This window comes from Ochlerotatus camptorhynchus, unplaced genomic scaffold, assembly GCF_037179485.1.
Source record: "Ochlerotatus camptorhynchus isolate MF236.1 unplaced genomic scaffold, CSIRO-AGI_Acam_v1.1 ptg000085l, whole genome shotgun sequence".
Taxonomy (NCBI): Eukaryota; Metazoa; Arthropoda; class Insecta; order Diptera; family Culicidae; genus Ochlerotatus; species Ochlerotatus camptorhynchus.
In genome coordinates this window covers 3,582,108-3,597,268 of record NW_027040575.1, presented here as the reverse complement: position 1 = coordinate 3,597,268, position 15,161 = coordinate 3,582,108, and the positions used below count along the sequence as shown (strand labels likewise).

The window sequence follows — 15,161 nt, the reverse complement described above, 5'->3', positions numbered from 1 at the left end:
ACTGGGAACTGTAGTTTCTCCAACCCTGCTCATGGATAAAATACGTTCACAATGAACTCATTAAATGCCACTGAGTTCATCCTTCCTGAATCCGATCGGCCAACTCCCCAACCTCTTGGGATACTCCTAACAACACTGGTTGGAATCCTTGATTTGTACGGAAACAATATGAGAGGAGGAGCCAGTTTTCCCGAACCTTTTGGTGCAATAACTCATAGCTCGTCGGTACCACAGTATTCGCTGCCAGGCTGTTGAGCAGTACAGTCGACGTTTTTTCTCTCACATCGAGGCTGGTCCTACGAGGACTATACAAAATGGATACAGGCATCCTCTTGGAAGAGCTGGTGGCTAATGGACTGAAGCCGGTCCAAATTCACAAGATGGTCCACCACAACAAGGCCGTCAAGTACCGCGACCAGCTATACCTGGTTAACCTTGAGAAGAACTCAACAACTTTGATGGACCTCCATGGCATCCGTGTCCTGTTCAACATAGTGGTGAAGTGGGAGCGTTACAAGCCGGTCAGTCGTGGGGTCACCCAATGCTCGAACTGCCTGCTGTTCGGGCACGGAACGAAGAATTGCCATATGGTCAGCCGCTGCATCAAGTGTGGCAAACAACACAAAACCAACGCCTGCGACAGACTCGATGAAGCCGATCCCATCTGCGCCAACTGCGGTGCTGCTCACGAAGCTACAACCAAGGCCTGCCCGAAGCGCACCGAGTACATCGAGATCCAGAAAAAAGCATCGACGAGAAACCAGCCCAGCAGCAAGAAGGTGCCGGAAATGAATTATCAGAACTTCCCAACGGTTCCACGACGACGGATTCCAGTGATTCCAGGATCAACGATTGTCTGCTGCTCTTACCGCTGCTACTGCTGCTCAAGCTCTCACTGCCGGAGCCCCTGCAAACTCAGGCAGACGACTGCTGGTCCACAGCCGCAGAATCTCCCCACAGCCCCTGGGCTAAACTGGTGTCAGGATAGACCGTGCTTACCACAGCCAGAAATCAACGATGGTTCTTGGTTCACATTGCCAACACCATTAAGAATAAATCCGATCAGCTCCAAGCTGTGGCTACCTTCATGCTCAGTTATGGACCGTGAGCTTATCAAAATCGCAAACTGGAACGATTGCTCGCTCAAGAGCAAAATTATAGAGTTATAGCATCGACATCGCTATCATCACCGAAACTCACATGAAACCGGAGATGAACATATTTATTCCTGGATTCCGGCTCGTGAGGTTGAATCAAACAAGATCTGGGGGTGGTGGAGTGGCCATCGCTACCAGGAACAACATCTCCTGCCGGCTGCTACCGAGTTTCCAGCTGAAAATGGTTGAAGAGGCGTGGAACTCTTCACATCCGTCGGCCCCGTCACCATCATTGCGGCCTACTGCCCGAAACAAGCAAACGCCAGGGATGGATCCAAGGCAGACCTGCGGAGGGATATTGTCAAGATAACACGACGTCGTAGAAAATTCATCATCGCTGCCCAGGCAACCAGAATACACGTATATTCAAAGTTGTTTCTGTGATTTACAAACATATATACACACAAATAAATCGTATAGAATGCAAAAAAATGGCTTATACGTACAAAAGTGGAGGCCATATACGTGCAAATTTTATTTTATTTTTAAACGATTCGATTTGGCATAATATACGATTTAATCTGTAATAACAAATTAAATTTGAAAAGTTTTGCGATGTAATGCGATTTAATTAGTGATACAGCACGATGGAAAAAAATTCACTGTAAATAAGTCGGAAATTTGCATTTATACGATTTAATTTAAACATAATGCGACGTATGTCATTCTTATATGTGTTGTAGACTTAAACTGAAGAAATTTACGATACTGTCTGTATATTTTTATACGACTTCTGGTTGTCTGGGTGGCGATCTGAACGCCAAACATCACGCTTGGGACAACCAAAGGCGGAATCAAAACGGCACCATCCTGAACGACGACCTGCAAAAGGCTCACTACACCATCCTGGCGCCGAACACTCCCACCCGGCTGAGTCGGTCCGGTGTGCACTCCATCATCGACATCTTCGTCAGCAACGTGGGAAACAACATCTTGTAACCTGTGACCCACCAGGAGCTGAGTTCGGACCACTATCCGGTGGTGGCCGAAGTGGGCTCATCCTTCAACCGATTCCAAGCTTTCCGACGCAACTCTCATCGTGTCAGCTGGGATCAGTTCCAACACTGTGTCGACTCTACTGTCGACTACGGTGTCCTTCCAGAGACGCCCGAAGGCGTTGACTGGTGTCTGCATTCCATCGAGGAGGCGATATCCCGGGCCACGGCGTTACGGCGACCCAGTGGTTCATCTAATAACTCCTGAAGAGAAGGCAGCCGCGATAGGTCAACACTTCGTCAGCTCCCATAATCTCGGACAAAACATCGTCAGCCCTCACGAAGCGGAGGTTGCTGAAAAGGCAACAAACCTACATTAGATTCCCAATATTTTTTTCCGAGGAATCCGAGATTACGGCTGACGAACTGTTGGCATATATCAAATCATCTTAAACAGGTTTCGACAACATCCTGAATCTGGAACTCAAACACTTGAGGTCCAGATTCTACAACCATCTGGCACTGATTTTTAATCTGTGCCTCCGACTTGGATACTTCCCCTCGGAGGATCCGTCCTCTCCTTCAAGTTATCGACCAATCAGCCTTCTCTCAGGTTTATCAAAACTGTTCGAAAGAGAAGTCTACCACCGGCTCCTAACATCTGCCGAAGAAAACAACTTGTTACTTGAGGAACAGTTTGGTTTTCAGAAAGATCGTTCGACCGTCCACCTCCGACCGTCCGACTCGAGTAACAAACACTCTCAGACGGAACAAGTCTGTTTCGAAAACGTCTGCCTTGGCGTTGTTGGACGTTGAAAAAGCGTACGACAATGTCTGACATGATGGCCTGATGTTCAAATTGCAGCACTACGGTCTTCCAATCTCCCTAGCGAAGATAATTAACAACTATCTATTGAACAGGACGTTCCGAGTCTCTCTGAATGCCATCGGATGCTTTCAACATCGGTGCTGGGGTTTCACAAGGAAGCATCCTTGGCCCCATTCTATTCAACCTGTTCACCTCCGATATGCCATCTCTCCCTGATGGTGGATCGTTGTCTCTGTTTGCAGATGACACATCCATCGTTTACAAGGGTAGGGTCATCGGAGCTCTGACTGCCAAACTTCAGATAGGCCTGGACGTCCTGTCTGAATATTTCAACATCTGTAAGTTCCGTATCAACGCGACAAAGACCCAGGTCATCATCTTTTTACACTCTAAATCTCCCAGACTTCTTCCATCGGTGAATAATAAGATCTGCCTGAACGGCACAGTGGTGAAATGGTTGAAAGAGGTAGTCTACCTCGGCTTAACACTAGACAGTAAGCTAATTTTCAGGGAGCACGTTGACAAAACCAGTTGTGCCAAATGGAATCACCTTAAACTCCAAAGGATCCAGATAAAGATCCTTAGCATGGTCCTAAACAGTCGCTCGCGGACTAGAAATTCTGAGATCCACCTCATGGCTGGAATTCAGAAACAAGAAGAACGGAGAGTATTCATCCTGGAAAGGTTCAGAGACACCTGTCTAAGATCAAATCATCAGATCATACGTGATCTAGCACGTTAGGTTAAGTTATACTCGTAGTTAAGTAGGTTTTCACTTTTTTCAATTCACACAAAACACACCCCAAAGGGGTATTCTGTATACTAGTTGAAAAACGCAAATATTAAATTAGAATATCAAATTAAACAAAGGTGAAGAGCCAGGTAGGCGAATCAATTAAAATGTTAAATCAATGTACTATCATAATTAACAGAAATAAACATAATTTTACTACTACTACCAAGGTACCACAGTAAATAAGCTTTCGTCCAAAATTTTAAACATTAGTAGGATCATCTAGTATGTCCATAACATTACTATCCTTGAGGTACGCACCTACTACTTGAAACCATTGACGAATGTCTGCTTCACGCACGACCCACCGCTTAGCCAAATTATTGGTAACTCTCATGGTCAGTTCTTGGTTCCCTTTTCATAAACCGCCTAATCCATCCTCGACAAGGCAGTTGGCCTTTGAAGGAATCTGACTTTCCAAGACTCTTTACGGCTTCCCTACCTGAATCATCAATTTTTTTTTCGTTCACGGGAAATCCGGCCTGGGCCATTGAAATGATCCATCCGACGATGGTTCTCTCTTCTTCTTTGGAAGGAATAGTTGCTGCTCCTTTTTTGTTAGTCTGGTAGTGTTCTTACACTCTGTCTTCCAGAGTACTCTTCGGTACACTGAATAATTTTGCGGTTCCACGGATCTCTACACCTTGCTACACCCTCTCCATAGCTTGCAGCATCTCCTTTTGCTACTCCTGAAACACATCATTGCATAGTAATGTTTTGTCCGGCCGGATTAAAACACATATTGAAAAAGTATCCATTTATCTGGACATCTCGAATTAATTGAAACAATTCGTTTGAAGAAACACATTAAAGCTATGTCAGCATTGCATTTGACTCTACTCTCTCAAGATTCACTTTAATTTCACTGGTAAATTAAATCTCACGGAGATTGATTCTTATGTCGTTTTCGTTTTTGCGGTGTAGCACTGGTGTAGTGTAAGCAGGAATAAGCACGAGTCTTTGACAGCTCAACATCATTTGTTTGTAAACAAAGGTGCATCCTATATCTACACCCTAAAATATTTCGGTGTACGGCAGTGTAGCACCGGTGTAGCTACACCGCAAAAACGAAAACGACATTAGCTTTAAACCGTATCACACTAGTTGACGTCGCGTTCTGAAATGCGCAAATTTGTTTTGATTTTTAAAATTTCATTATCAATGCCTCCTATGCTCAAAGTAGCACTTAATAATTACTAATTGTCAGTAGCAATAATCAGCCACATTGTAACAACATAAATCAAGCTGAAAATTGCATTAAGTCCTAAGTAACATTGACAGATTCTCTTCGTCGAATTTCTCTTTGTATCCCCACGGTCATGTAAAGACATTCCCAGGTATCTTCAAGCACACAGATCGATAAAAGAACCTTTTACTTAGCATCCAATACGACAAACACAACAAGAAACGGTTATGTGCTCAACTTATTAATGAAAGAGAAAGTCGACGAAGAGAGTCGATTAATGTTACTTAGGACCTAATGCAATGTTCAGCTTGAAATATTATGGTATGCGCTCGATGTAATAGGTACGTATTGAAAATAAAAATCAAGCGTCCGGATTAACGGACCATCCGGTATTCGGTGCATTACGGTACCATCATTATACCATAGATAATCGTATTTTAGTTTTAATTACCAAAATCATAAAGACTTCAGACATTAATCGTATCTAGCATTCAGAATCATAAGGACCTAGCTGGTATGATCGATTCTCTTCATCGATTTGCTGTTGGGATATCTCCCTAGTAATAATTTCGGTTTTATGAGGGTTCTATATATCATGATTTAGACTTGTAGAATACTTTAAAAGCTCAATAAAAAAAGCTTCCAATGTTACTTGGGCTACAGTTGAGTAGACCAATTTCTTGAATTTTCTCCAATACAGTTGTAATGGCTAGCAAATCAAATAGCTAACGCAATAGATCCAGAATTTTTCGGTAAAGCAGCTGTAATACCCAATCCCAAAGCGATTCCGAACCCGAACAAAGTGAAAATGACAATTAGGAAAAAAAAAACTATTTAATACATGCACATATTTTCATAGGCCCGTTTATTTTTGTTATTATTCCTATACTCCAAAACGGGGAAACCAATGCTTCTTCTCGAAGCCCACACTATCCGATACATGCTCCAATCGATTCGTTGGATATGTCAGTGCCAACATTTCAAAGGGGCGTAATTGCTTTTGTAAACAATGACTTTAGCCGTCAATTTCTCGCGAATGAAATCTTACCTCTCCAAAATTACAATGCTAGCTGGTAGAGGAAACATTCCTCTACCTGCTGGTGGCATTATTTTTCATGAGTGAGCTTTTATATAAAAATTTGATTTCAATTTGCTGTCATTTTGATGGTGGACTTTGCCCGAGTAACTTTTCCTTTTCCATTAATATATAGATGTTAGGATTGTTCTTGAGAATTTTCAGAGATACAATTACTTATATCAATAGCTCCGCTTTCTAATGGCGTACTTTATAAAATCGGTTGTAGGTAAGCTCATGAAAAACGCTTTTGACGTAGGACTACGTTTTAATTTCTAAAAAAAAAATCAAAATTCAAACATTAACGAAAAATCCCAAACAATCCCATCTTTTCACCAATGAAAGGAAGGGAGGATAATAAAAACGCTTGCCAAATTGTTTTCTTCGACATTTGCTTTCGAGTGACGGAAGGATAAGCGTCGAACACGACGTATACGTGGAACAGCAGGCATCGCACCAATACGAAGACGACGGACGACGACTAAAACACCCACATGGACCGGAGGAAAGGCTTCCCGCAATAGGCAGCATGATTAGGCCGCTGTCCGAGCCGCCGTGATCCGGTCGGCATCGACTTGCACTGGTGGTGTGGCCACCATTTGAAAAACAACCGGCCCTTTTTAGGGCCATCAATTCAAAAACGGAAAGACTTTCGTTCGTGCCCCTAGGTACAGACCCTTCTACTTTTTAAGAATAGATCTAATATGGTAGCCAATTTTAATATGGCCGCCAAAAATGTTTGATCATGCCAACAGAAAGCCCTAACTTTCCCCTTTGATGTGGTTTCTATACATATGGAGTTTTCTTGAGAAATTTCAATTTGACCTTTTCTGATCGATTTCTCTAGTTTCTTAACTATATAGTACATAGTACTTCTGAACGGGTACAAAAGTGGACTGGTTTCTGCGAGAAATTCTCATATTTACTAGTGCAAGTCATCATCCTGCCCGTGATTCATCACTTTAAAACAAACAAAAAAAAAGGTATTTCCGAAACTTTTACCATTTCAGGTTGGACTTTTTCCGTCATGTTGAGAGGTCTAGAAGCAAATTCAGTGGCTAGTGCTAGTGGATTTGTGTGAAAGAGAAAACAACACGATCAATAAAACTAAATCCACACGTTAAACCATAAAACTGGGGGTTTTTTGAGCATTGGCACGCTGCCAACAAAATTTTGGAAGTATAAGTATTTCGAGAAGCTTTTCAATGTAGTACGTTGATATCATTGGAGTGCGCCGGTAGACGTCAGTATTTGTATGCGTGAAAAATATCGAAAACATATAAAGTTACAGCTCTTCCACATGTACACTAATAAATGATCACCCCTATCCTAAGCACGGCTACATCTAGTCGCGTTCTGATTTCCTATTAGGTATACATAAAAAAATCTAATCGTGTGTTTCTCTCTTGTTCTCAGCGCTAGTTGACGACGCTCGGCTAATAGTTCTGTTGAGTGCTATTCGTGTGAGCCTACGACTGATGCACGAGCTAATTGCTGCACATAATGAGTAAACCAAGCACAATCATGGCAAATCGCATTTCACGAGATAGTGGCATTTGCGTCGAAGACAGCGATCGAAGCAGCTCACCACTAGGAAATAGTGAAAGTGCAGTGAAAAAGCGTTTCCCAGCTGGGGGCGGAAAAGCCAGTAGTGGCCGAGTGAAATCTTCGTACGTGAGTCGGTTAACGCTGCATTTCGAAACTCTCACCTGTCATGACGAAAGCAGCCACAGCACGCCAGCAACGTCATCCGCCTCCAGTAACTCGGTTTATCAGCTAAAAGTAGTAAATTCGAGTACAGCGCAAATATCACAGGCGGAAGTAGAACCCCAAGTGCCTGCATGTGTTGATGATTGTGATAAAAGTGAAGAAAGAATGGATGACGCAGTGCAAGCGATTGAGAATATTTATGAGCAAATTTGTGTGGAAGAAAAGCGAGACAGAAAGTTTTGTGTGAGCCAACGCATTCAGCTGATTTCGGTCTGCGATATCAATCAAACGGGGGATCACCCTGAAGACGATGCCGAATGTGAGGAAAATATTTGTGCCAGCGGTAAGATAACGAATGAAGGAGAGTTCGATGATGAAACAAGCAGGTAGGAAACAATGCCTTGTCAACATAACTTGAACACATATCATATGGATGAATACTATTTCGTTTATATAGGATATGAATTGGAGATTTAACAATGAATGGGGGCTTGTTTTCAAATATGTATGTTATCTAGGAGTGAACCATGTTCTGACTAACTTCTGTAGTGCAGTGGCGCAGCCAAGGGAGGAAGGTAGGCTTCAGAGCCTTAAAGCATGTTATATTTGTCTTTTTTATATAAAAATGTGAGTTAACTGTTTCAAATGTTCATATGTCGAGAAGTGTAAGGAGGGGCAAAAGATTTACTTTAGTCGAAAATTTATGAATATCGCAATAATCCAAACATTAGGAACCAATCTAATTTTGTATACTGGATCCCTAATTCGAGGTTTCAACTTGTAGAGTTTTGGGGCCATTCAATAATAACATAAGCATTCAAAAGAGGACATTTAGACATTTTCAATTGTTTTCTTACATGGGACGTAGGGGGATTCCAAAATATCTTATGTTACCATGAACAAGTCATATACTGTCTATAATCGCATATCAGTCACATATGGATTTTCATCAATTTTAAGATAACAACGCTATCCACTATATATATATAACATCTACTTTCATATTACGTGATAAAACTGAAAATGAACTGATCATGGAAATGACAAAACAACATCAAGTCAGTTTGTCCAGAGGTCAAGTTACAGTTCTGCTTTTTGGATCGCTATATCTTACGCAGATGTAACAAAACAAGCAATCTTCATTTTAACTGATTTCAACTTGAAAAAAAATATATCAATTAATTTACGATGATTTTTCAAACAAATACATGGGAATTGCAATTCGTAACTTCAACTGCCATTTTCTCAATGCCTACTTTTTCCATATGGGATTGATATAACGGCAGTATACCACCCATTCAAATATTCGATGTAAGATCTTACAAAGGGTGTGGAGCGGAGGATTTGTTAAATATTACTAAGCTACAATACAGGGAAACTATGGTTGGAAAAAAAAAGATACCTGATTATTGCATGACATCTTTGATTAAAGTTCGATTCATTTGTATTTAGAGCGATTTTCGTGCAAATAAAATTCAATAGTTTGCATCATGTTCAGAGGGCCTTCCTCCAAAAAAATCACATAAATTGGTGATGTTTCGATCAGTTACAGGCAAAAATAAGATTGCGTTTCTCTTGTAGATGCTTTTAGCCGCATCAGATTTCAGATATGTCATCTTTAAACTACAATTACTTATGTGGGCAAAAGGTCAAGTCGTATCCCAAACTTATTTAATCATTCATAAATGTTTATAAAACTTTAATTTACTCTAAACACAGCAGGAGCAGAGTGTGATAAAGGCCTCGAAAAATTTGCGACCCAATTGAATTCATTGAGGAAAACAACTATTTTCGAGTGGCTTGGAACAACCACGCCAAATTCTAACCATAGCAGATAGGGTTTTTGATCTAATTTCCGTCCTACTAAGCATAACCCGCGCTTTACCTCTCTTTTCTGAACGAGTTTAAACAAAAAATTTAATATTTCTGCCAAAGATGACAAATTTATTCACCTTTCCATACGTACCGTTGGATTTGATAAAGAGTCACAAATTGTTGAGATATTGTTTAAAATCTAACACTGCTTCTTGATTCTAAATTCGTTCTACGAGTTTCAATTCCGCCCTAACGCATTGAAACGCCATTAGATTTTCTTCGTCCTACGGATAAACGTTGAAAAAAGGGATTCGCTAGGAGCGCTTCTTTTGTTTTGAGAACAATGAGCCTAAATATTCATACAATGCGCTCTAACAGGATTTATGTTGTAGCTAATGAACTAACGCATCAGAACAAACCTATTATTGATTTGTTTACGGTGAAATCATTGTTATTATTGATCTTTTCTGATCGATAGAATGGAAATGGGCGATTACTACGAAGTAGCGCTGTAACCTACCAGCATTGTTTTGACTTTTCCCGGAATTTTCATGAAACTTTCTTCCATCTTTCCACTGAAGCTAGCTCCAGTTTTATGATGATGATTCTTACGATTTCTTCTGGAATGTTTTTCTGACTTCCCCTGGAAGTTTCTTCTGATTCTGGAAGATTCCTTTAACTTCTCCTGTTAGTTTATTTCGGCTTTCTTTTTGCTTTTGGTTTCCTCCTGAAGTTTCTTCCTACATCATCAGGATTTTTTTACCTGAGTTGCTCCGAAAATGTCATCTGACTGTCGAATTTCTCACTAGTTTCTTACGATCGGAAGATTCTTAAGGGCCACCCACATTAAATAAAAATGTGACGCGTTGCGGCAAAGTGACAGCTAAATCTATTGTCTATCTGTCAAATTGTCAATATTCAGTCTCATTTTCTTGACTTGGGTTTTGCAAGCGAAAGTGCACTTCTGGAATGTGTCGTCGCTGAAGCGCCTGACGTCATCGATCCTCTTGAAAATTTCCATTCTGCTTTGGATATATCTATCAATGAAGCCATGACTGCCATTCGTATATATTTTCGGACGCAATTGAAAAATTTCGTTTGGTAAGGGTATACGGTAAGAAAAAAGTACCCAAAAGTAAGTTCTTTTCACTCATCTCGGCACTATAGTGCAGGAACCCAAAAGTATGTAAAGCGGGTCAAAGTAGTTTTCATTTACTTGTGTGCAATTCGTATGGAATTATCCATTAGCTTTCTACCCAAAATAAGTTAGTTGTACCCAAAAGTAGGTAAATATGATTATACTCCACGTTGGGTTCCCTCACTTTACTACCTCTGTTGGGTGGTTTTGCTCCTCAAGTTTTGACAACATTAGAACGAGAGAAGGAGACAAACTAGTCAAAAGTAGGTAAAAGTGAACTGGCAGTTGGGTAGTTTTTTCTTACCGTATACATGACCGATGAGTGAGATCGCGGAGAGCTCTAGCTCGCACTCGTTTCAGGTTGCAGAGAGGAGCTTTAGATCAAGGCGGTTTTCTTGGACACTTCGGTACTGAAGCACAAACACAGTCGCGCAAAAGCCAATTATAGTGAGCGACTGCTGTATCGAGATCAAGGTCATTCAATTCGTTCCAGTCGATTCGGGGCCAGGAACGTCTCAGCAAACGGAAATCAGTCTACGGAAAAAATCTACTATTTATCAATTTTATCTAGATGAACGCGTCATTGGGACGGTACTAATGGATATTTTTGGTCGTTTTTGAAAATTTAGTCGATTGCATAATTTATGTATGGGCCCAAATAAGGGGCATTTAGGCCGACATTTCATTCATTTCCCCTAGTTCACTTAACGGAGCCAGCAACAGGCGTTTTTGATAATTTTGTCGAGCTCCGTTTGACAACTTTATAGAAATTGTGTTTTTCAATCCAGGAAATGATCGACTTATTTCATCTCTAATCATGCACATCTGCACTATATGAAGGTCGTCCTGCTTTTGATAAACGCTGCAGTCCTATTACATTTTTACTATATTTATGCTTGTATTACTTCTGCGTGAAGTTAACGATTTTACATAGTTGAAGATGCCAAGTTTCAAATAACAGGCTTAAGGGGAAGATTACCGCCCCGAAAATAAAAAAAAAATGTTTGCGGCACGTTTTATTTTTCTTAAAACATTGGAAAAAATTATCAAAAATCCAAGAAAATCAGTTTCTTCCTTAGATTCTTGAGAAAATTTACATGTAAAAATAGTTTTTCTATCTCATCATGAAAATATATTGGACTCTCAGCAAAACCGAAAAGTTGATATTTTGTGGTTTTTTGATTCCAACTTTATGCCATGATAAATTACAAAAAATATTGTTGCTCGTGAATTTTCTCTAAATTATAAGAAAAATGTGATTTTTTAGATTTTCGATATCTATTCCCAATAATTTTGGAAAAATCAAAACTCATTTTTTTTCGGAGCGGTATGCTTCCCCTTAAAGTAGTCATTCTATACGATAGATGAGGAGATGAAAAAAGAGATGTTCGCCGATTTGCTCATGTGCCGACGATGTGTTTGAAACAGTTCTATCGATTGTACAGCACTCAAGTTGCTATCTGAAGGGAGGCACCTAGTCGTAGGTTTGTTACCTCTACCACGGTATGTGAGGTGTAAAGCTAGATTCACTTAAAATCTGGACGCACTGCTTATTTTTTACAGCGGTTCTAGTGGTTGATTCTCGAATGTTTTGACAGAAAATTATTTGGGAAGCTCTGCTCTTAATGTGGTAAAAGTTTTGTTGCGATTCATTAAGATTTAAAAATGTTGTGACAGATGGACCCATGTTGAAAGAGAGTTTTTTTCCCATATCGACCCATGAACCGGGGACCAACGGCTGTACTTTCCTTCCGAAGGAAGGCGTGATCAGAGATGTTATGCCTCAGAACATCCCGGCGGCGCCGACTGGGATTGAACCCAGGCCTGCTGGGGTGAGAGGTAATCACGCTTACCACTACACCACCGGCGCCACTATATAGAGAGGTTTTCACGAGGAACCCAGTATGAAAAAGACTTGACAAGTTACTTAGAATGCTGCAGAGATAAGATATGGTGAAATAAAATGGCCACTCAAGTTGACAAACAGAGTGTCCAAAAGATGATACGAGCTATTTCAAGAAAAGTTCGTCTGTGCATCTAAACCAAATCGGAGTAAGACTGTTGATATATTTTTTTTTTCTAAAAATACAATAAAAATCCTTTGTTTTGACAGCTTATTTTTTTTTTTATTTCATCAAAACAATCCCGAGATAGAGCTGATTTCTTGCGTCCAGGTATAAGAGATTTTTACATTCCACTAAAATAGACCACACCGACCAGGAAACTATTCCCCTGAAATTTATTATGTGTATAGTCAATAAATCGAGAGTTGGTAATTTTTTAGAGCAGTTGGTAAAAATTTCCAGAGAAGCTGAAAAACCTTTCGAGGAAAGTTAAAAGAAATTTGCGACGGATGCTGACAGAATCTGTTGGGAGATAATCATCCAGGAAAAGTCGAAAAAAATTTCTGGGGGAAGTCTGAGAGTTGCTAGGCACTTTTTGAGCGTATTCTCGAATGACTCACCATCGCAAGCAGAAATTGAGCAAGCCGTCCGTGATGTACCAACCGATGTCGTAAACATTGATGTTTTTGCTGTACACTGTAAGAAAAAAGTACCCAAAAGTAAGTTCTTTTCACTCATCTCGGCACTCTAGTGCAGGAACCCAAAAGTAGGTAAAGCGGACCAAAGTAGTTTTCATTTACTTGTGTGCAATTCGTATGGAGTTTTCCACTAGCTTTCTACCCAAAAGTAAGTTAGTGGTACCCAAAAGTAGGTAAATATGATTATACTCGCACTTTACTACCCCTGTTGGGTGGTTTTGCTCCTTCGTTTTTGACAACATTAGCAGGCGAAAAGGAGACAAACTAGTCAAAAGTAGGTAAAAGTGAACTGACCGTTGGGCACTTTTTTCTAACCGTGTAAATGTGCAAATGGTTCTCTCTGTGATTAGTAAATGCAAATCATCGCTTTCACCAGGTCCGAGCGTTATTCTATCTGGTGTCCTGAAAACATGATCCGATATCTCCGCTGTTCTTGCTCTTCAACCTGTCCCTGACATAAGTATATGTCAACATGGCTTCTTTCCTGGCCGCTCCGTGGAAATAAATCTCGTCAGCTTTACGTCGTTCTGTATGGAAAGTGTATGCAAGAAACTTCAAGTGGATGCCATCTATACTGATTTTAAAGCTGCGTTTGATAGACAAGGGCGTAGCCAGGTTTCGAGCTAGAGAAATATTTGGCCGAATGCCATTTTACCGAACGCCATTTCATGTAAACGCTTTGTGTTGCTGAGTTTAGAGGAGGCAGTTGCCATACCCCCCCCCCTCTGGCTACGCCTATGGATAGAGTTGTGCACGACGTTCTGCTAGTAAAGCTTGATGTTCTGCTTCCTACTGCAATTGGCTTAGATAGTACCTCGTGCAACGTGAAGTTACTGTATGCATTGGAAACTACTCATCGTACTGCTTCTTGAACAGCTCATTAGTTCCACAGGGTAGCACTTTGGGACTACTGCTCATCTTTTTATTTGTGAACGATGTAACGTTTATTCTGCTACGTGGAGGTAAATTATTCTTCGCCGATGACTTTAAGATTTACCTAGTCGTTCGAGGCTTTGCTGACTGTTTGAAACTACAAATCCTTCTTTAATTATTGGTTTGAACGTAATTTTATGGTCCTGTGCGTCTCACAGTGCTGCGTAATCTGTTTCCGTCGAACTAGGAATGCGGTTTTGTTTGATTATAACGTTGCTGGGACTGCACTTCAACGTGTCGATCAGGTTAAAGACCTTGGTGTCATGTTGGATGAAAAACTCACGTACGTTCGACACTTCTCAACCACGATCGACAAAGCAAATCGTCAGCTTGGATTCATGTTCAAGATCTCTAAGGAATTCCGTGGGCAACGTCTAAAGAAACGAAACATCAGCTCAAAAAAGAGTGGAAATTTATTTTTGCAATCAACGAAGATTATAATTATGCTGAAAATGTGCTTAAGGCAAGATTTGAAGATTTAGTAGCAATATTTGGAACTAAGAAATATAACATCTATTTATTCCCAAAGACGAGCGAAGCAAATATGCCAGTGAATATTTCGATCAGTCAGATTCCTTGGACAATGCTTTCTTCTTGATAATACCAAAAAACGTAGACGTGTAAATGCTCTATTAATGTTTGCGTCGAGGGGGAAGACAGTGAGAAACTAAGAGCAATCCAGAGTAACTCTGAGGAACACTTTTGCTCTCTGATGAACGATTTTATTATCTCGATTCTTTTGACAGCGCAGTCCAAGGAACGTTAGTTTTTTCAGCCGGTGATCTATTCCGTAAAATACACTCAATTCATCGGAGAACCTATTAGCAAAACAAACATCACGCAATAACGTTGCTATTATGATACAAAATAAATGGGGCTAGGGGGGCGTATGTGGGGGTCTGGTGGAATAGTTTGTACGTTTTTATTTTTTGTTCTAGCAACCGAGACCCCCGAGTACTACGGTAGCAAAATCCTGGTCAATTTCATTATCACTGCAAAGAGAAAAGTGTCCTGCAGAAAGCCATCATCAGAGTGATTTAAGAAAATA

At 40.6% G+C, this 15,161-nt stretch overlaps 1 protein-coding gene across 1 annotated transcript in view; it reads left to right on the top strand.

Annotated features, from left to right (window-relative positions):
* LOC135698371 (uncharacterized) overlaps nucleotides 1-15,161 on the top strand; it is a 36,200-nt gene that overhangs the window by 3,571 nt on the left and 17,468 nt on the right. Inside the window, exon 2 of the mRNA XM_065218300.1 lies at nucleotides 7,392-8,071. Within this exon, the coding sequence (XP_065074372.1) occupies nucleotides 7,479-8,071 (593 nt within the window). The 5' untranslated portion in view covers nucleotides 7,392-7,478. The remainder of the gene's footprint in view (nucleotides 1-7,391; nucleotides 8,072-15,161) is intronic.